This window comes from Urocampus carinirostris, chromosome 11, assembly GCF_059441175.1.
Source record: "Urocampus carinirostris isolate Australia breed hairy pipefish chromosome 11, RoL_Ucar_1.0, whole genome shotgun sequence".
Lineage (NCBI taxonomy): Eukaryota > Metazoa > Chordata > Actinopteri > Syngnathiformes > Syngnathidae > Urocampus > Urocampus carinirostris.
This window is the reverse complement of record NC_142359.1, coordinates 6708020-6731330: the sequence shown is the minus strand read 5'-3', so window position 1 is coordinate 6731330 and position 23311 is coordinate 6708020. Positions and strand designations below refer to the sequence as shown.

At 42.2% G+C, this 23311-nt stretch overlaps 1 protein-coding gene across 3 annotated transcripts in view; it reads right to left on the bottom strand.

The window, feature by feature from the left end:
• atp2b1a (ATPase plasma membrane Ca2+ transporting 1a) overlaps positions 1-23311 on the bottom strand; it is an 84109-nt gene that overhangs the window by 7178 nt on the left and 53620 nt on the right. The window contains exons 7-22 of one of the 3 annotated variants that reach the window (XM_088348539.1): positions 22835-22996; positions 22682-22720; positions 19503-19658; positions 17382-17596; positions 16946-17188; positions 14689-14930; positions 14150-14387; positions 11053-11232; positions 10101-10188; positions 9920-10026; positions 6485-6676; positions 5026-5239; positions 2606-2817; positions 2419-2526; positions 1269-1457; positions 837-929 (exon numbers count right to left, since the gene is read on the bottom strand). In XM_088348539.1, coding sequence (XP_088204665.1) covers positions 837-929; positions 1269-1457; positions 2419-2526; positions 2606-2817; positions 5026-5239; positions 6485-6676; positions 9920-10026; positions 10101-10188; positions 11053-11232; positions 14150-14387; positions 14689-14930; positions 16946-17188; positions 17382-17596; positions 19503-19658; positions 22682-22720; positions 22835-22996 — 2678 coding nt within the window. Of the gene's footprint in view, positions 1-836; positions 930-1268; positions 1458-2418; positions 2527-2605; positions 2818-5025; positions 5240-6484; positions 6677-9919; positions 10027-10100; positions 10189-11052; positions 11233-14149; positions 14388-14688; positions 14931-16945; positions 17189-17381; positions 17597-19502; positions 19659-22681; positions 22997-23311 lie in introns of all 3 variants that reach the window. The other 2 variants (XM_088348540.1, XM_088348538.1) reach the window with 2 other exon arrangements.

The following is a 23311-nucleotide window of genomic DNA, read 5'->3' as shown; positions in this document are numbered from 1 at the left end:
CTAAAGAAAAACAAAGGATGTGTACTGACACACTTATTCTGACATACACACACATGGAGGACCACCTTGGACCTTTCGGAGAGACCTGGAATGAAAAGTTATTGACCCCGAGCTCTTCCACCTGCGGGGAAAGAAGCTGACGGTTGACATCCCTTCAGCTTTTCTATCATGCTTTTGACCAATCAGGAAGATCTGCAGAAGAGGAGAGCCACCAGAGTGCTGATCCGGATCATCCGCCCGCCCTTTAGCTTTCAACATGCTCTTTAAGTGCATGACCATGGGCATATACTCAAAACATTTACCCAGCGAGGGACTAAAGCGCTGCGACACGGACTGACTGAGGCAGACGCACACCTGCTCGAAAGGGAAGACGTGGCTGATAAAACGCACACAATGACATATTCCCCTCGTTATTTGTCACAGTCCAAAAACAGCATTCCAAGCAGAAGCCGTACAGAACACCACGTGATGGCACAGAGAAAGAAAGACATCTCCACGCCAGAAGCCACCTGGTCACACGGTACATAGATAGGAACAGCATCATGTTGCATCCAAGCTTGATGAGAAATGTGGGTGCCTCGCTTTGATTGTCAATACGAAGACAGTCGAGGAGAGAGAACGCGGAGAAAGTTGCAAAAGGGGATGCAGAGGTTAAAGGACACGTCTCATGCACGAGAGGAGAACACACACTCACACCCCACAGCGTCAGAAGCGGAGTTGGTGGCAGCCGTGGTGCTGTTGTTGATGGTGGTAGTAGTAGGAGAAGTAGTAGTAGTAGTAGTGGAGGAGGAGACGGAAGTAAAGGCTACATGTGTAGGGCTAGAAACATTGGTTACATCGTGCTGCTGCTGCTGGCTGGAGTTGGAGGCCTGCCGCCTCAGAGCTCCCTGAAAGGAAGTTCCGCTCTGGAACGCACTCACTACATCCATCTGCAAAGAACCACACAGCGTGACAGAGGAAAGCCCACAGGACAAAGAGAGAGAAACGTGAAATAAGAGCAATCGTCATAAGCACAGAAGAAACCTGAGCGGGATATCACTCGAGAAGTTGATATGTTAATGGAAAGAGGAAAAACGGGGGAAGGGTTTGGATTTTGAAAGGCGCTGACCAATCATATCCTTTTCATCCTCGTCACAAAAGTGGAACAGTCAACATCCATCGATTCATGGTTTGGAAATCGCTCGAAAATCCTTTTCTGGCCATGGTTAAATGAACTGACGGTTTGTGGACTTTCTTTCCTGTGGCCTAGCCAGATTTGGGTTCATTACCTGAGTCTGGATGCGGTTGAGGCCGCGGAACCAGAGGATCTGGCCGCGACGGAGCTCTCGCTCGGCGTGGTCGATCTCATCCATGTCGTCCAGCTCTTCCAATTCCTCATCCGGGATCTCCTCCTTCTGGGTTCCGTGGCCAGCCGTTTTTAAGAACTTTAAGCGGCTGGTGGGGATTGTCGAGATAACCTGTGGGGGGTAAACAGATCGATCGAACGATTAACGAGATGGTGATCGTATACAAACTATGAGCCCATCTGCGATTCTTTCATTCGCTTTCTTTAATTTAGGCTGCATTGTGCTCCTTTTTTTTTTTAAATTTAGGATTTTAATAAAGCTGAGACAGTGCAAGCACGCATTACACTATTCACACTCCATCATCTCCACAACAATGAAGTCAACAAAAACACCAAATCATTATCACCTTTTCCTTAGTTTGATTGAACTGACAGAGTTTTTAATTGCATTTGACAAGCACACACACTGAGAGCCAACAGTCAGCTAACAGGATGCGCATGTCCAGATATGGGCAGAGCCTACAGATCGCCAAATAGCTCTTTGGGAGTTTCAGGGGGTTCCGGTGAATGCAACATGTGTTTTGTGAAAAACACGAATTTTAGAATTAAAAATACACAATGAAGAACCATATAATGAGAACAGAAAGATATGAAAATGCTTAACTAAATACATCCAACACAGGTCTATTCTATAGATTATGAATGACCTATATTTCATGTTGACAATATCTGTGTATTGTTTGTTATTGCAACATCCATTGCAGCCTGGTCATCGTGGAAGGAGGATAATTCCTTCCTCATATCATGAGGCTCTTTAACTCAACCCAGGGACGTAAAAGCCCACATTAAACCCCTCCCCCACATTTGCATATTACCCCATTTTTATTGCAGTGTTTATCTTCCGTAACACTATTTAAATGCCCTTTATCAACACATTGAATCGTTTTTCTTTTATTTTTTTCTTTTATTTTTAACACAAGGTACTGCTGCAAGTATGAATTTCCCTACGGGGATGAATAAAGTATCTACCTACCTATCTATCTAAATTAAGTCTGCAAAGAAATGCTTTGCTTTCTGCATAAAGCACATACCACCACAGAGGGGCAGTGTTGAGTTGCAAATGGCAGTCTTACCTGACCCCACAGTAGTGAGCCGAAGCCCAGGAAGGTGCACCAAAGCCACTGGTCGATGGTTAGAGCCACGCAGCTGAAGGGCTTCCCTCCAAACTGCACGATGACGATCTAGAAATATGAGACCGACGCCATGAGATCTGGAAATTCTATTCTGTTGCGTACATAGCAGTGGACAATCTGGCACTACCTGAATGATGAAGGTACCAAAGACAATGCTGCAGAAGATGAGGTTGTTGAAGATGCCGTCAAAGACATTGCGCTCGCCGTGGATCTTGCGGGCGTTGATCTCGTTGAACAGTTGCATGAGGACAAATGTGTTAAAGACGATTGTGTAGTGCTCTGATGGCGGCGCTCGGAGAGGCGCGTTCCTGCCGCTGTCGATGTCGAACATGGTCTCTCCTACAGCATTAACCAAACATCAGAGAGGACGGATCAAGAGGAGTAGGGCTGCAACTAACGATTATTTTAATAATCGATGAATCAGTCGATTTTTTTTTTTTAATATTGGATAAATCGGATTTTAACCCTCCCCATTGTGTTAGGGTCTCCACTGACCCATTCATCCATCCATCCATCCATCCATCCATTATCTGCACCGCTTATCCTCAGTAGGGTCGCGGGGGTGCTGGAGCCCATATCAGCTATCTTCAGGCAGTGGGCAGGGGGACACCTTGAACTGGTTGCCAGCCAGTCGCAGGGCACACAGGGACAGACAATTCACTCCCTCATTTACACCTAGGGACAATTTGAACCGGCCAATTAACCTGACATGCATGTTTTTGGAATGTGGGAGGAAACCGGAGTGCCCAGAGGAAACCCACGCAAGAACGGGGAGAACATGCAAACTCCACACAAGAGGTTCAATCTCATGACCTCAGAACGCGCTCACCACTGCGCCGCCGTGCTGCCCCTCCAACGACCCCTTTTGGATTAAAAAAATAAATAAAAAACACATATATTTGCTTATTGCATCAAGGCTTCTTGAATTTACCAGGAATGTCTATTTTTTTAAAAATCAAGAAAAAAAATCACTGAATATAAAATGCTCTACTTGAAATAGTAGCATTTGTATTTTTAGGGTTTCGACACTGCTATGAAAACATGATTGGCAAACACTAGCTATGGACAAAATCGAAAGTGGACTAGACATATTGTGCACAAACAGCAAGTAATACATTTCTGATAATACTAAAAGTGTCCCTCATTCGCCACACATGGATCTTAACACATACTTCTTGCACACTTATAGACTTTTACTCCAATTTTGTTATTTTAGGGTGGAAGAGAAATCAATCTTAGTCCTTCTTGCCTGTTCTTTGGTCTTGCAAATAAATAATTTGGGTTTTGACTTGTTGTGCAGGCAGCACGTCAGCGCAGTGGTTAGCGCGTGTGCAGCACAGTTCTGAGGTCATGAGATCGAACTTCCTGTGTGGAGTTTGCATGTTCTCCCCGTGCTTGTGTGGGTGTCGTCCGGGCACTCCGGTTTCCTCCCGCATTCCAAAAACATGCATGTTAGGTGTATTGGCCGGTCCAAATTGTCCCTAGGTGTGAATGAGCAGGTGAGTTGTCTGTCCCGGTGTGCCCTCAGACTGGCTGGCAACCAGTTCAGAGTGTCCCCTGCCCGTTGCCCGAAAATAGCTGGGATGAGCTCCAGCACCCCCGCTACCCTACTGAGGATAAGCAGTGCAGATAATGGATGGATGGATGGATGGATGGATGGACTTGTTGTGCCTTTAATTTTATATTTTTGTTTAAATGCCATTGCCAAAAGCAACCCTAACACTATAGATCAGGGATCTCCAACCGTTTAAGCAGAGAGCTACTTTTTTTAATGAAATGAGCGCAAAGGGCAGTTTGATAGGCATTTCCAAAATAACTTATAATTCATTACTATGTTGTTACCATGTTATTACCAGGTTATGTCAGAAGTGGGGGTAAATAGACTCAGGCAAACACTAAAAATAGTCTAACTAGGAAATTATATTAACCCAGCGCCAGTGAGCTAGGTTATGAGCAGGTCGGGGGGGACCTCAGCTGACCTAGAGGGCACCATTTTGAAGACCCCTGTTATAAATGTTATTTCAGTTAATGATATTAAAATGGAATAAAATCAAATCAGCAAATGTGTTGTAATACCTCTCAGTCACAGCCAGGTAAGAAAATAACTTTTTTATTTATATAATTATTTTCAGGTCCATTTGAACATTTTTTTAAATTGAAATTCAGGAGGTCGACTGGCAGAGATAAGGGCCAGTCTGCACAAAAAAGTGCACTGATCAGAACAGAATATTCTATAATATAAATCAATAAAACAATCAAATAGCTTAACAATAAACAAAAATACAGACAAATGTTTGCTATACACCTGCAAATATGTAAGGTTTTTTTCATAAAAGGCTCCTGCGGCCCCTCTGCCAGACCAAAGTTCTATTTACAACCATGTCCCAACAACTCCTCTTATTTTCATTGTATTAACATGCTCAGTGGCGTATGAATTGCGCAACACAACAAATCGTTGATGAAATGTGTCTTCACTGCTTTTATTCAGCGATTGCAATCGATTCGTTGTTGCAGCCCTAAAAAGGAGGAATCCTAAACGTATCTTACCGGCAAAGAGGAGCGTGAAGATGATAATCAGCTGGTACACGCCCTGGCCCAGTATGTTCTTCATCATGGTGCGAGAGATGAGAGGCTTGTTGCGGCCATACGGCTTCCTGAGAAGAAGAGCTTCCGTCGGCGGCTCGGTGGCCAGAGCCAGCGAGGCGAAAGTGTCCATGATTAGGTTGACCCATAACATCTGTACTGCCTTCAGTGGAGAGTCCTGGACATAGTGTCAAGTCAAGTCATGTTTATTTATATATCACTTAATCACAAGAAGTTTTAAAGGACTGTACAGACTAGCATTACATCATTCCCTGATCTAAAACCTACATGAGGCCAAGGAAAAACTCAAAACCTCAGTATGAGGGAAATGAAGAAACCTTGAGAAGGGGCCGCACATGAGGTAATTCACCCTCCAGTATGATCAGGCTGCAATGGATGTTGCAAGGGCATCAATAGAAAGTATGAAATATAGGTTATTACAAAATGGCCGGTTGACAGCTTCTTGTTCCAAAAGTGTAGCCGTTTTGGATGTGCACATTGAAGGAGCGGGGTCCAAAAGGTTAAGATCGGGTTTTAAAGCCAAAACCAGCCCAAGCCAGACCAATCAACTTGATTTGCAGGAGCAAGCACGAAGCTGACCTCAAATTTCACATTTTATTTGTGAGGACTCGAGAGGAAGAGATGTGATTTATGGTACCAAATTAAAGCCTGTTTCTTTTATGACAGAATCCAAATTAAACAAGAGTGTATAAACGTCGACATCTGGTATATTTCCGAGTCTGCGGAGGTGACATTAACTGACAACTTTGATTATTGAGGGAATTTATTATTTTTTTTTAAATGTTGACGAGTAAATTTTAAGGCTGTTTGTCATTTTGACCACAGCCAGCACTATGAGAGAAAGGCAGAGATACAAAAAAAGAACAGTGATGGGTGGATAATAATTTTTTTAAAAGCCAGCCAGAGAGAAACCCGTGGGGTTGGTGTTTGGACTGTACTTAAAACAGTTTTTTTTCTTACTTTTACCATTATCATGCTACAAAGACAGAAAAAATAGAGGACAAGCAGGAAATCACTCTCCACAAATTCCGGCTTCCTAATTTAATGTGTGTCCCGAACAGCGTTGCTAAAAGTAAGAAAGTAAGCCCGGTGGAAAATAAATCACTGTTTGGAAAACCTGCAGGGACAAGCATGACGCCACTCTCCAGCACTCCTCCTAGCCTTATTTCTACAGGCTTAATGTGTTCTTCCCCGAACAGCTCTAATAAACAATAAAAGCAGATTGGTCCAGTGGAAAATAAAGCATGAATCTCTTTGGACTTAGTTAGGCATTGTTGACATACTTAATAGAGAAAATATTCTACTTTCAACTCTTTAAGGACACCACTCACGACGCATCCCACCTTTAAATAAGTGACCTGCTTCCCTTTAGGTCCAAAAAACTGCATTCCTCAAAACGTACCTGTGTGATGCAGGCGCCAGTGAATGCCACAATCACGGCTACCACGTTGACGGTCAGCTGAAATTGCAGGAACTTGGAAATGCTGTCATATACGTTGCGTCCCCACATCACGGCTTTCACGATGCTGGAGAAGTTGTCGTCGGTCAGAATGATGTCTGATGCTTCCTTGGCCACGTCAGTGCCAGCGATACCCTGACAGGACAAAAGGAAGTCATGTTTATTTGTGACGCCCTTAATTACAAAGAGTCTCAAAGGGCTGCACACACCACAGATTATTGCAAACCACAGACTATTATGACACCATCCCCTGATCTAAAACCTACATGAGGGCAAGGAAAAACTCAAAACCTCAAGATGAGGAAAAGGAAGGATTTAGGATCATTTATGACCTGTGTTGGGAGTAACACATTAAAAAGTATCGCATTTTCTTTTCCCGGTATGACTACTGTAACACTTTATCGATAACATTTTGTACCATACTCAATTGTTGTTACAACATGGTGCGTTGCTCTGCTACTTTTTAAAAACAGAACATGAATTGCAATGCATTCTAATTGATAAAGTTAAAACTTATATAAACTCTATGTTGGCAGAATTACTCAAATAAAAACAAGCATTAAGGTAAATAAATTTAATAGCACTGTCCGGTGGCCCATCGGGGCCACCACCTCGCCCGAGTGCTCCGGCAGCACTGCCCGCCCTCGTGTGGCTAGTTAACTTCTTTCACACAGGAAACAGAAAAATACACCGGAAATGCGACTTCAAAATAAAAGAGTACAAGACTGATAAACGCACAAAAGATGCAATTAGACTGATTATTGAAACGTTACTTCATGTGTGTGTGTGTGTGTGTGTGAGAGATTGTTTTTATATTTAGGAATATAAAAACAAGTTATATTCACACAGTGAATTCTGAGAAATGTTACAACCAAAACGACCAACCGATCACTAAACAATGACGGCTTCTCCTCCACTACTGCATCAATGCATGACACTTAATCTGCACGTGGTTAGGCTGGGATGTTACTACTGTATTTTCCAGACTAAAAGTTACACTTGTGTATAAGTCGCACGGGCCCAAAAAAATGAATAATCAAGGAAAAACCATATATACAGTGGCTTGCGAAACTATTTGGCCCCCTAGAACTTTGTGACCTTTTGCCACGTTACAGACTTCAAACATCAAGATATAAAACTGTAATTTCTTGTGAAGCATCAACAATAAGTGGGACACAATCATGAAGTGGAACACACTTTAATGGATATTCTGAAACCAATAAAAAAACGAAAAGGTGGGTGTGCAAAATGATTCAGCCCCTTTACTTTCAGTGCAGCAAACTGTCCAGTGAGGATCTCTGAATGATTCAATGTTGATCTAAATGACTAACGATGATAAATAGAATCCTCCTGTGTGCAATCAAGTCTCTGTATAAATGCACCTGCACTGTGATAGTCTCACAGGTCTGTTTAAAGCGCAGAGAGCATCATGAAGAACGAGGAACACACCAGGCAGGTCCGAGATACTGTTGTGGAGAAGTTTAAAGCTGGATTTGGATACAAAAAGATTTCCCAAGCTTTAAACATCCCAAGGAGCACTGTGCAAGCAATAACATTGAAATGGAAGGAGTATCAGACCACTGCAAATCAACCAAGATAGGGCCGTCCTCCTAAACTTTCAGCTCACACAAGGAGAAAACTGATCAGAGATGCAGCCAATAGGCGGCCCATGACCACTCTGGATGAACTGTAGAGGTCTACAGCTGAGGTGGGAGAATCTGTTCATAGGACAACAATTAATCATATACTGCACAAATCTGTCCTTTACGGAAGAGTCGCAAGAAGGAAGCAATTTCTTAAAGATATCCATAAAAAGTGTCATTTAAAGTTTGCCACCCGGGAGACACACCAAACATGTTGCAGAAGGTGCTCTAAGACCAACATCGAACTTTTTGGCAACAATGCAAAACGTTATGTTTGGCGTAAAAGCAGCACAGCTCATCACCCTCAACACACCATCCCCACAGTCAAACATGGCGCAAAAGACCTGAGACTGGGACGGAGATTTGTCTTCCAACAAGACAATGATCCAAAACATAAAGCAAAAGCTACAATGGAATGGTTCACCAAAAACATAACAAGGTGTTAGAATGGCCAAGTCAAACTCCAGACCTCAATCCAATTGAGAATCTGTGGAAAGAACTGAAAACTGCTGTTCACAAACGCTTTCCATCTGACCTCACTGAGCTAGAGCTGTTTTGCAAGGAGGAATGGGCAAAAATATCAGTTTCTTGATGTCCAAAACTGATAGAGACATACCCTGAGCGACATGCAGCTGTCATTGCAGCAAAAGGTAAAAAAAAAAGTATTAACTCAATGGGGCTGAATAATTTCACACCCACTTTTTTGTTTTTTATTTGTTAAAAAAGTTTAAAATATCCAATAAAGTGTGTTCCACTTCATGATGTAGGAAAGCCGACTTTACTTCCTCAGAAGGCTGGCCTCCTTCAAAATCTGCAAAAAGCTCCTGAAAATATTCTATGAGACAGTTGTGGCAAGCTCCCTCTTTTATGCGGCAGCGTGTTGGGGAGGCGGCGTCAAGAAGAAGGATGCCTCTCGTCTCAATAAACTGGCGAGGAAAGCGAGCTCTGTTGTGGGCACAGAGCTGGACAGCCTAACAACAGTAGCTGAGAGACGGGCATGGAAAAGCTGCGGTCAATCATGGACAATCCATCGCATCCACTACACAGCATTATCTCCAGACAGAAGAGCAGTTTCTGCAACAGACTGCTGTCACTGTCTTGTACTACGGACAGACTGAAGAGATCTTTTCTTCCTCATGCCATGAGGCTCTTTAACTCTACCCGGCAGAGTAAAAGCCCACATTAAACCACACCCCCTACATTGCATATTACCGAATTTTATTGCAATATGTATTCTGTGTAGCACTATTTAGATATTCTATATAACACACTACAGTGGGCATTTGCACGTCACACTGGGTATTTGTGTACTGTATTCTTTTTGCTATATTATTGTATTGTTCTCAGCTCAGGGATGCTGCTGGAAATGTGAATTTCCCTTCGGGGGATGAATAAAGTATCTAACTATCTATCTATGATGGTGTCCCACTTATTTTTGATTCTTCACAAGAAATTACAGTTTTATATCTTTATGTTTGAAGTCTGAAATGTGACAAAAGGTCACAAAGTTCTAGGGGGCCAAATAGTTTCGCAAGAAACTGTATAGAGTAATTTGTAACTTAATAGTTACTTTCAGAGTAACGTGCTACTTATGGGTTTCAATAACATGGGGAATGCAATTAATTGTTAAATGAAATAACTAATAACTGTACCTAATTACTTTTTTTCCCCAGTAATACGCCAAACACTGTTTATGAAAAAGCAAATCATTTTAGAAGTAGTGTGTGCTACTTACCATGGCAAAGCCAACATCAGCTTTCTTCAAGGCAGGACCATCATTGGTGCCGTCCCCTGTGACGGCGACGACTTGCCTTTGCTCGATCACGGTGCTGTCAATAATACCTAAAGCAGCCAAAAATGTAAGCTGAAAGCAAAAGCAAAACTTGCCCAATTTGTGGCCGACAAAACAAACCTACCTTTGACTAAAGTGTGCTTGTCCGTTGGGGAAGAACGAGCCAGAACCCGTAATTTGGGCCAGATCTTGTCAATACGCTCTTGCTCGATCTACAAAATCAGTCAGAATGAATATGTGAAAACATTACTACCGTAAATTCCGGACTATAAGCCGCTACTTTTTTCCCTAACTTTCAACCCTGCGGCTTTTTCAGTGATGCGGCCAATTTATGTAATTTTTCTAACGGCCGCCAGCGGCGCTCGAGTGTTGCTGCCATTACCTGCCCTGTCACAGGCACCGTTTGGGATGAAAGCTATATTATTATTATTAAAGCTTTGAAAACTCTCTCGGTGTACTGTCTTTCTTTGTAAATATGTGTAACCCATGTATAATATGTATTTCCCACTGTATATTTTAGTAATGAATTTATTTGTATTTATTTTAGACACTTATTCTGATATGTTTTGCATGGGTGAATGAAAAAGGAGGGGCGTAACAAACGCGGGGTGCCGAGTTTAAGTGGGGACTGCTAAAGGTGAGGGACAGACAAGGAAAGAAGAGGGGGTAAAAAGTTGGTTAAAGAAAAAGGAGTTGCGTGAGTAAATGTGTTCATCTGATATATTCTTCCCACCCTTACCTTTTGGAATTCCTTGGATTACTTTCAACGGGATCCGGACTCTGCAGGTCTGCATCAAACCTTAAGTACAGGTATCATTTTCTGTTCATTTTGCCGGCTGTGATTTTTGGACTGTGGACTTTAATGAAGGACATTTGGTTTCAATCGCGGGAGGTTTGGGTTAATTTTGTGTTTGTGTTACATGTTTGTATGTGGGCGCATGCGGCTTATATGCAGGTGCGGCTTGTGTATGTACAAAATCAGTTTTCCTCTTAAAATGTGGTGGGTGCGGCTTATAATCAGGTGCGCTCATAGTCCGGAATTTACGGAAGTAATGTTTAGAGACAGTTCCCCTCACCTCTCCCTTTTCGTTGCGTATCCGTCGGTTGAATTCTTTGCCCTCCAAGCAGAGGAAGTCATCCCCGGGCAGCAGGATGCCACACTTGCTAGCGATGGCGCGCGCAGTGTTGATGTTGTCGCCAGTCACCATCCGCACCGTGATGCCAGCACGTTGGCACTTTCTGATGGCGTCCGGGACCTAACAAGAATATGCATTAAGTACACAAAACAAAAAGTTAGTTGCTTCTCACTAAAATACTGTAAAACCTGTAATAGAATTAATAGCCACTATTAGCACTGCAACTAGCAACTATTTTAATAGTAGAATAGTCACCGACTATTAAAACATTTAGTCAAATTATCGATTTGAATACTCAAGCACTATTTCATAGCGGAATATATGCGTATAAAATGCAAACGTATGTCATCAAAACCATATAGGCTTGAACGTTCAAACTGAGGCGAGTCAGACTCAGTTTTGTTCAACTGTCCGACTGACCTCTTTAAATGTTTGTTCATCACCGAGGCACCGCCAAAGTCTGCTTTGCAAACCTTGCAAGTAAACTTTACAATATTTTGTACATATACTTGATGTTGACGCCACCTTTTGTGTAAGTTATCGCTCATGAAAGACGCTATTGCACATGAGCAACTGACTCAACAGAGATTATAATCATGTAAGATGCCTGACTGTTGGAAAAACATTTCAGGTAACAATTGTCAAAAATGAATTCCATTGTTAACTTTTTCTATTAATGATGTTTTTATCAACATCAGCTAATTGTTGCAGCCCTTTAAAAAAAAAATGTGTGAAATATTTAGAGTACAATTATTGGTTTTAGGACACAGTTGCACCTCCAGTGAGCCTGTTTTTCAAATCCAAAATAACTGCTTGAAAGGTTTTGACTAGTCACACCTACAATCAGGCATTCACATTGCGGAATTCCATTTTTACCTTTCAGTCTATAAAAAGTTACACAAGGCCGTGTACTTGGTGTCTTCTGAATTTAGCCTACAACACATCAAAGGGCTTTCTCAAAGTCCATTACTGTTTAAAAAAGTTCCTATAGGTGAGAGTACAAATTTAATTAAATCCTTTAAAGCTGTGGTCGGCATCCTTTTCTGTACTACGGACCAGTTTAACGTCTCGCAATATTCTCGCAGCCTGGCCCGTTAATAACATTAGTGATAATAATAATAATGACAATTATAAAAACCCTAAATGCACTGTGTTATTCCTAGACACCTAAGGATCTGGATGACATGGGAAAATACATTTACATTTCATTTTATCGTAACACTATTTTTACTCACAGTGCCACGTTGTCTCAGCTTTTTTATCCTATCATAACAATATTTTTACTTGAGTCATCAGCACAGGTTACCCAAAAACAACACCGACAACATTTGATCAGAAATAACGGTAGTACACCTTCACATTTGAGGTTGAAACTCCTCGAGTCAAAACAAAGTCTAGTGTGTTTCCATCTTTATGAGTCGGCGAATCAATTAGTTGACTAAAACCAAATGTGTCAATTAGGGACCGAAACGCAACAGTAAGTGAACTGTGCGGGGAGACAAGAAAGTTTGACCACATTACCCTGAGTTTAGCTAACCTGCATTGGCTCCCTGTTAGCTTAAGATGTGATTTTAAGGTTCTGTTGAGGGTATACAAAATCATGCATGGACTTGCTCCATCATATCTTTCAGATTCAATTTCCCCCTATGTTCCGGTCTGGGGCCTTCGCTCTGAAAATGCTAGTCTACTAGTAATGCCAAGAGCCAAGAAGAAATCTGCAGGTTCGAAAGCTTTCTCCATTCGGGCCCCGGTGCTGTGGAATGCTCTTCCCCCTGAGGTTCGATCTGCAACCTCGGTGGAAATGTTTAAATCTAAGCTTAAAACACACTTCTATTCTATAGCATATGAATAATCTATATTTTGTGTTGACAATATAACTGCCTGACTGCCCATTTTGCACATCTGGTTAGCTGCTCCTCTTGCACTATTTGCGCTACTGTAAAATACTTTACATAGCCATAATTATTTAGTATATTATTAGTACTCAATACTCCAACTCAATACAACATTTTATTTATATCTGTACATTCAAGGAAACTGTGCGGGTCAGATGTATCGACATTTCGTTCTGTATACACGTGTACTAGAATGACAATAAAGTAGATCTGAATCTGAATCTGCATCTGAATAAGGGGATGGTGTCATAATAGTCTTTAGTTTGCAATAGTCTTTGATCTATGCAGCCCTTTGAGACTCTGGTTGAGGGCTATACAAATAAACATGACCTGACTTGACATTGTTCTGGCTGAACTCATTCCCATAATGTTCTATTAGAGTGCCACGTCGTGAAATGTTGTCAAGGATCATGTTGTGGGCACAGAGCTGGACAGCCTGACAACAGTAGCTGAGAGACGGGCACTGGAAAAGCTGCTGTCAATCATGGACAATTCATCACAACCACTACACAGCATTATCTCCAGACAGAAGAGCAGCTTCAGCGACAGACTGCTGTCACAGTCTTGTACCACGGGCAGACTGAGGAGATCTTTTCTTCCTCATGCCATGAGGCTCTTTAACTCCACCCGGCGGAGTAAAGGCCCACATTAAACCACACCCCACACATTGCACATTACCGTATTTTTATTGCAGTGTGTATTCTGTGTAGCACTATCTAGATACTCTATATAACACGCTACATTGGGTATCAACACGTCACATTGGCTATTTGTGTATTGTATTCTTTTAGCTTTATTATTGTTTTGTTTTCCAGCGCAGGGATGCTGCTGGAAGTGTGAATTTATCTGCGGGGATGAATAAAGTATCTATCTATCCATCTATCTATGTTAATGAGTTCAGCCAAAACATTGATCGATTGGCCTATCACGTGCGCCCTCAAATAGAAAAGGCGCGACACGTGGTAACCGTGTGTAAATAGTGTGATGATGAAATTAAATCTAATGCCTTTTTCGGATGTCATCAACGGCGCTCTCGTGGCTCGTCTCAGAGTAACTTAAGCTACTATGCTGCATCACATTGAGGGCAACTTGAGTAATACGATTTTAAAGTAACACCCCCCTTGACAGTCCCTCCGAATTACCTCAGGCCTCACAGGATCTTCGATGCCCACCACGCAGATGCAAGTGAGCCCAGTGAGGATGTCGTTCTCATTGTCCCAGTCGGGTTCCCCATCCGCCATGGTGAAATCGCGGTAAGCAAGGCAGATGGTCCTCAGGCCCTCGGAAGCCATGGGTTCGATCACTTTCTTCACCATGTCGTCACGGTCGCGCGGGCGAAAAACCTTAGGCTCGCCAGACGCTGTCAGGATTTTGTAGCACCTGGAAGCGAAGAACATCGCAATAGGAAAATAAATTGCTAAAGGTAAAACATGACAGTGAAGGGCTGAGCAGAATAAACAAAAGCATTTAAATGCGAAGCTGCACGAGCATGACGTCAAACTAAGCTCTCTGTGGGTTAAAAAGAAGCCTGCTTGGTTAAGAGGCTTACGGAGTTGTTACCAGCTCATTTTCTCACTGCCCGTTTATAAGTCGCAAGGAAGGGGCTCGGGTGGGATACGCCTGAAGTGCTCGGACGTTTTTGTATCTAGCAAGCAGAAATCGAACAGTCAAACGCTCTTACTTTTTCAGGAGGATTTCCGACGCGCCCTTGCTGAACATCCGATAGCTGCCGTCGGCCATTTTGAGCACCGTGCTCATGGACTTGCGCACAGAGTTGAAAGTGTACACCTTGTGCAGCTTCTCCTCGGGGATCTCGTTGCGAATGGTCTGGTAGTCACGCTTGAGGTCGGTAGAAAATCCCAGCAAGGCACATTCGGTCTTGTTTCCCACTTGCCGAGGAAGGCCGCCTTCTTTCTCTGGAGGCTACCAGAAACGGAGATGGCAAGATGGTGAGCGAAATGTCCGAGCAAATACTGTTGTATCTTTATTAGGGCTGTAACGATTACATGGAGAGATAGAGAAATAGAGATACAGAGAGAGATACAAAGAGAGATATAGAAAGCGATATAGAAAGAGATACAGAGAGATCCAGGGAGAGATACAGAGGGATAGATAGATACTTCATTCAACATTAGTCAACATTGTTTTCAACAATCAATAATAGAAATAGTCGACAATAAATTACACTGTCGACTATTGTTGGCAGATACATTTTTCCAACAGATTAAAGAATTTTATATGATTATAATCTCTGCGGAGAGTAGATCATGCACAATAGCGTTCTCCGTCTCAAGCGGTGACATAGAGAAATGACGGTGTCAACATATAGTATGCGTACCAAAACTTCTTAAGTTTGGGAGCATTTTTGCCTGAATATTGTGAATAAAACTACCGAAAAATGCAGACTATAAGCTGCTACTTTTTTCCCCAAGCTTTCAACCCAGCGGCTTATGCAATGATACGGTTAATGTATGGATCCCTTCTAGCGGCCGCCAAAGGCAGTAAAAGTAAGATTGAGACTTGGTAATTTATCTGTCAAGGAAGACACAAACTTAATGTAACTTCGCGCTGGGTGCATGAATTAAACTAGCATGAACAGACCCTCGTCATGGAAAAGGTATCAATCGAATGAGGAGCGCTAGCCGCCATATTGGGAATAAATTCACAAGTCTGTTTCTTTGTAAAGGAAAATAATTTGGTTATCGTGCGTTTTGGAGTCAATATTTTACACGGCTGGATTTTATGGATTGTCCTTGATGTAATGAAGCCATTCTCATGGACATTCAAAGAAGTTGAAGACGGCTAAGGGACGTACTGTTGAGTTGACTCGGCTTTAGGGTTTCCGGGTTACTTGTTTCAGACTGATCGTTTCCTCTGATGAGTATAATTTGAAATGGTTATCATATCTTGAATCTCAAGAGTTTAAGCATTTCAATGATATGTGGCATGGCATATTTCAGTGACATCTAACATTGTACACACACGTATTTGTTCAACATAAGTCCGACAGCCCACTGGCAGGCCATCAGAATGTCAAAGGGTTAGAAATCTCATCTCATCTCATCTCATTAGCTGCACCGCTTCTCCTCAGTAGGGTCGCGGGGGTGCTGGAGCCCATCCCAGCAATCATCGGGCAGTGGGCAGGGGACACCCTGAACTGGTTGCCAGCCAATCGCAGGGCACACAGGGACAGACAACTCGCTCGTTCATTCACACCTTGGGACAATTTTGGACCGGCCAATCCACCTGAAATGCATGCTTTTGGAATGTGGGAGGAAACCAAAGTGCCCGGAGGAAACCCACGCAAGCACGGGGAGAACATACAAACTCCGCACAGTAAGTCCGGTAGCTGGATTTGAACCCACACAGGAGGTTCCCAAGACCTTAGAACTGTGCCGCACACGCGCTAACCACTGCACTATTAAAACTCTGTGTATCGTGTTTGTTTCAATGTGTTGTGGACTTTGAAGTTGACCACTGAATGCCCTTCACAAAAAGCACACAGTATTTGTTTTATTTACTGTTCTACTGCTGCTAATGAGCCTGTTCATGGTTTACAGGAAAACATGTTGACTTAAATTCATTTATTTGCCTGTCCCTAAAAATAGGAAAAGGATGATTTATCGATTTATGTCTCTTCTGACTGAACACTGTACCCAATTGGATTTAGACAAGTAATTTTAAAACTATCCGTTCAATATAAATGGTATTTTCACTGGACCCATTATTCTTGTGTTTGTTACAATTTGCCACCAAATTAAATCCAGTTCATGCCTAATTTAAAAAAACATATCCGGTGATTCAACTAAGTTTTTCAAGTCTGTTGACTCGTCGACTATTTCAATATTCGTTATTTGCAGCCCTAATCTTCACATTAACAGATCAAAAATATTTATTAAAAACACACAATGACTGATAGAACAATTTCTCTGGCATACCATAATCTTTGTTGTGTAAGCGCAGTTGACGGCTATCCCCAGAATCAGGAAATCTAAAATAGAGGTTGGAATATTCTCCGGTTCTGGCACCCTCTTATAGTGTGTTTCGGCCAAGTAGGCTTGCACCACTGTCATGCGGTTCATGGTGAGTGTCCCAGTCTTGTCCGAGCAGATGGCAGTGGCGTTTCCCATTGTCTCGCAGGCGTCGAGGTGACGCACCAGGTTGTTGTCTTTCATCATTTTCTATCAAGAGGAAGACAGTCAACAGCTACAGACGAAAAATGCTTCCACACTGGAGAGATCAGAGTGAGATCATGGCTTGGCCTCAAGCCAGATTTCATTTGGGTCTTAACGACCTGGCCCGTTGCTTTTAATAGGCTCAACTATAAGCTGCTGGCGAAAGGGGCAAGCCAGTGACAAGGTTAAGAGACTTTACCTTCACGGAGTATGCCAAGGAGATGGTGACAGCGAGTGGGAGGCCTTCAGGGACTGCCACCACTAGCACCGTGACCCCAATGATGAAGAACTTGACAAAAAACTGAATATAGATGGGCGTGCACGCCTTGACCCAAGGGAGATTTTGGATCCAAAAGGTGTCGACCACGAAAAGCACCACCAGGATGATGACGGTGATGGCTGACATCACCAAGCCTAAACCGAAACCAAGGAGTTAGGACAAGGGTAGGGAACCTATGGCTCGGGAGCCATATATGGCTCTTTTCATAAGGACGTATGGCTCCGAAATAAAAACTATTGCACATCTCTCTGTGGCGTTCCTAAGTCAAGTGATTTCATCCCGATTTTGGTCCATATAAAGCCGAAGCAACTTAATGCAGGAGTTCGATAAGAAACCATTTCAACTGATAAATAAAAACGCTGGCAAACGACTTTGATTGGGTGAGCAGTACAGGTGGGTGGATCCCTGCACACAGCGCAAGGCGCTTCCTTCTCTCTCTCTCTCGCTCAGTGCAGTCTACATCGAAAGTGAATATGACGATATGCTTATCGTTTGCAGTCATTTGTGACATTTTTACAAATAACTTTGCATGCACATTGTTTTAAAACTGATATGAAGGACAAATTTCATGGCAAAAAATTGCCTCAACACTCTTAACAGAGGGTGGAAGACAAATTGTAAATGGCATATTTACATTGATTTGGGACACACGATTTGGCATTATTATCATTTCATACATTTGATTAAATCATCAAATGACACACAGTGAAATAAAATGTGCTGAAGAATTAGCTTTTGTCTAGGGAGCGTATTTGGCAGTTTTTTTCAATTTTGTCTGAAAATATATGATGTGGCGCTCTCAATTTCTTTTTAAAACATCTTTTGCTTTTATGGCTCTTTGGGTCAAAAAGGATCCTGAGTTAGGAGAACTAAGAATTCTGAAAACAACAGTTAAGACCTTAAGTTAAGACCTTAAGCCCGAATTTTGGGCTGGGCCTAAAATGTGAAATCATTACCTTTGGGTCTGGCTTCTCTCGCTTCCTTTTTTTTATACATTTTTTTAATATTCATACGGCATTGTCTTTTTTTCTCTCGCTGCCTCTCTCTCTTAAAGCGCAGCACTAAACTTGAAGAGATACTGCTGCTGTGGTTGATAGCCCAATTTTCAACCCTTCAAAATGACAGACGGCCTAAAAGTATTTCCGTCAACTCTTAACAAAAAAAAAATCCGTCAATGATGAAAAATGTTCAATTAATCTACAGACACATAAATAATTAAGTTGCAAATGTTTAAACAGTCTAGTTTAACATGAATTACCAAACACAGGCTTTAATTTGTTATCAGAAAATCAACTCCCCTCGTCCTGAGTCCTCACATATATAGTAATGCTATAGTAGCATTCTTTCTACTATAGTTTATAGTCAAGGTGTCACACCAACAGACCCCGTTTTAGCTGTACGTCGCTAAGGAATCCTTTATATGGAAGCTCATTAAAAAATGGAGGTTCACTGTTGAGACACTTTATGAGGAAAACACACAGAACAATCTGTAAACAGCGAGAAGCGCTAGCCAAGCAAACAGAGCAATTTGATTGGATGAGCTATAAGGGTGGGCGGAGCTATGCACACAGCGCTGTCTGCACTGAAGGTAAATTGTACATCAGTGTCCTCGTTTGCAGTACTTTGAGACTTTTATTTTACAAAATAATCTGCTTGCACCGTGTTTTGAAATCATTATAAAAGACAAGTTTGAAGTGGTGCATTTGTATTGGTACACAGGCTTTGGATTTCTTAATTCATAAATGTTCAAATAATCTAACATTACACACTGATATAACGTTCCCTGAAAAATTTGATTCGGTCTGGCGAGCGAGTTTGATGGTTTTGCTGAAATTCTTCTTAAGATATATGGTATGGCTCTCTCTCAAAAACTAATACATACATATACATATATATATATATATATATATATATATATATATATGCATACATATATATTTTGCCATTATGGCTCTTTGGGTCAAAAAGGTTTCCGACCTCTGCTCTAACGTGTACTCTACATCTTGAAGTGCCAATCCAAAATATAAAATAGCCTCTCACCCGCTTTGCCAATCTGAACAGCTAGTTTGGTTAGCTTTCCCTGCAGGACAGATTTCTCCTTCTTCGGCAGGTTGGCTTTCTTTTTTTCCTCCGCATCAGCTCCCTCGTCACTGTTCAGAGGTTGCATTTCCATGGCGGCGCCGTCCTGTGCTTTGGCTGCAAACAAGAAGCCGTTTGATTTGATGAAATGCAATGCACAATCATAAAAATACCTCCACAGTTACAGAGAATCTCCCAACCTCGCTGGCACAACAAACGGGAATCCCAAAGACACGCAAGCAGATACAATATGAGCATTTGTCCCCATCCAGCCATTATAAAATCATTTGCCTATCCAGGGTATGATGATACAGCTGCTAAAGCCCTTTAGGAAATGTGTCACATATTTCTTTAATTAAACTTTCGATGTCTTAATTAACTGCCTCATACAATGGCACACTCACACTGTGTGGGGGTTTAACCCTACCCTACCGAACCAACCGCGGACTGCGGTCGTTTCTGGACTGACATGGCCGGAATAATCTCAGTCTAAAGGATTATGGCTGATTCCTGGCGGGCAGACAGAGGGAATCTGTGCAGGGCACCAGGGACCATTGCCAGAGTTGTAGTCACAGACCCCCAATGCCACTGATCGCCATCCCAGAGGGCTGATAACGGGTTCACCATTTTAGAATCACCTCATAATGGTTGTCAGATTTCAAATTGGTCTTGCTTGGATTGGTTTCTCTTGGGAGAACCGTGAGTGTCACAAGGTGGGAGCTGCAGGGAGAGCCAGGGTAGGAAAAAGTGGAGAGGGAGGAGGGGATAGGGGGGAAAGCAGATGTTCTGGCCCTGGAATTGTTGCGTAGCTTTAATCTCTTCATCACTAATCGCTGTAACTGGATTCGGTAGCACCTGCTGCCCGAATCACAATGTGCCAGGCGAGGAACGAGGGGGAGACTGGGCAGGACAATAAGGATGCCAGCACAGCTTGCGCTGCGTCAAACCGGGTCACGGCCAAATACAAAATCAGTTACAAAGAAAAAGAAGTGTGGCAGCCAATTAAAGCTGCCAACGAATAATCGTGGACACAATGTTTGTGAGGCATCTACACACACTGTAACAGTTCCCACCTACGCTTTACCCATCACTACCCCTTTGCATGGGCTCAGACAGGCTCTAGCGTGCAGTCGGCAATGCGCGTTGCCTACACGGCCTTCCTGACTCGTTCCACTGCATTCCACGTCGACTCAAACACGGACGACACACAACACGACCTTTTCCGAAGAGTTCAGAAGTTGTCATTAGCAAGCAGATGCATAATGTTACATGAAGTGGGCTGTTTTTGCTTCTTTTGAAATGAAAAGTGAATCTTTGAAACGCAAATAACTGTGTAATCAACCGTACTTTCCGCACTATAAGGCGCACGCCCGGAAAATAGTCTTTTGTCATTAATTTTTCATATATAAAGGCGCTCCGGAACATTAGGCGCATAAAATCAGGCAGCAGTTTATTTGTGTATAAAACAGTTACGGTTAATAAATTAGTGCAATTATTGATCAGTTGATAAATGTTGCTGACCTAAATCACAAAACATTGTATGCAATGGGAATCGAACCTGAGTCGCCGCGGTGAGACCGCTGACCCTTAACACTAGCCCATCAGTGATTCAGATGACAAATGAAAAGGCATTTGATGTGATCTCATTTTCACACTATTTTTATTCATGATTCCGGAAACACCGATTTGCGTAGTACTTTCCACTTTTTCACTTAAGTGTCAATAACGTTGCCGGTTTAATATGTATCCCAGTGCTGCAACAATAAAAATATTAAATCACTTAAAATGGATTATTAAAAGTGTTGGCAACAAATTTCATCATTCATTTGTTGTGTGGCGCGATTTAAAAGCCAGTCAGCACATTCATTCAAAGCAAATAAGTGTGACGAGGAGGGGACATACTTGTAGTACCACTTTTGTCCTGGAAGAAGGCGCCTTGAGACCGTTTTTATATTTACATTTTTTTTTTTAAGTATATTACAAATATGCAGGTGCATAACATACATTTGTAGGTAGTTTTGTTTATTTTTAAGCTATTCGACAAACACTTGGATTTTTTTTGTTATTTTATATTATAGAATAGGGCAGCACGGCGGCGCAGTGGTTAGCGCTTGTGCGGCAAAGTTCATGTCATGGGAACCTGTCGTGGGTTCAAATCCAGCTCCAGACTTTCTGTGCGGAGTTTGTATGTTCTCCCCGTGCTTGCGTGGGTTTCCTCCGGGCACTCCGGTTTCCTCCCACATTCCAAAGACATGCATTTCAGGTGAATTGGCCGGTCCAAATTGTCCCTAGGTGTGAATGAGCGAATGATTTGTCTGTCCCTGTGTGCCCTGCGATTGGCTGGCAACCAGTTCAGGGTGTCCCCTGCCCACTGCCCGATGATTGCTGGGATGGGCTCCAGCCCCCCGCGACCCTACTGAGGATAAGCGGTACGGCTAATGAGATGAGATGAGATATTATAGAATAGTCTGTTGTTCTGTGCACCATTTTTGATCTGTCAAAAACTATCATTTGAATCAAGAAGAAGAAATATAGATATATTTTTTTAATTCGATCAATCAATTATTCTGAAAGATTATCGGCCGATTCATCGAATAATAAAATTCTTGATAGTTGCAGACCTAATGTAAATATACGTTAAAAAAGCTTAAACATTTTTTAGTTGAAATACTTTGTTATCTCCATTCTCTAACATTTGTTTCTGGCACTGTGAGTATATATAGCGTAATAACGACATAAGCTTCAATGCCTTTCTGTATGCCACCTGTACTGCTGATCTAGTGATAAAGTGTTGACACTTTCACTACCACAACCCTGGTTCAAATCCCAATGCCTTTCAGTTTTATGTGGTTTTGGTCAGCGATATTCATCGATTGATCAATAATTGCACAACTACCGTAGTACTAGAGTACCATAAAACGTTGTATAGTAATGCACACCGACAAATACATTCCCAATCTTTTCCACCGTATTCCGTGGTATATAAGGCACACCGGGTTATTGTGGTATATAAGGCACACCGGGTTATAGAGTACAGTTTCAAGATTTATGCCAATTTGGATTTTTTTTAAGTGAGCCTTATAATCCTCATGTGACCCTTGAGAAAACACATGCTCGTAATACTTAATAGAAACCCTCACCTTTCTTCCGGTTTTCAATGGAGCCATCCTGCTTCTTATCTGCAAAACATAACACCGGGAAGACGTACTGTAACTTCATCAGTATGCAAAACCGGTGACGGGTGCATGGAAATGACCCAAATTGAAAATAAACTAGGCGATGATGACACACACTTTTCCTCTGTTTTCTCTTCTCCTCTTTTTCCTTCTTCTTTTCATCCTCGTCATCGTCATCATCCTCTGCGGCACCGAGCAGTGTAAAAATAATTCCAGTTTGAGAATTGACGCCTACCGCCGTGACCACCATTTTCCCCGAGCCCTCCATCACGTGGGTGCCTATTGCAGCAAAGAGACGGAGGAGAACAAACAGCACTTTAATTTCCGGACAGTTACAGACCAAAATATTTATTTGCCAAGTTAAAGAAACACTCCACACAGTGGTGTTGGGGAAAGTGTTGCATTGCACTAACAGGTTGGTGATTTACTTAAGTCAAAGAATTTTGGAACTCTTCGTTTGAGTTACTAAGGCAGTCTAAAAATATCATAAAGGAGTTTGCATTAGAGAACATCCTGCTTATGTCATTGCAGGACTTTAGTTCAAAATAGCTGCAGCACAATCTCCAAACCTAAAACTGCTCCTCATACTGAGTA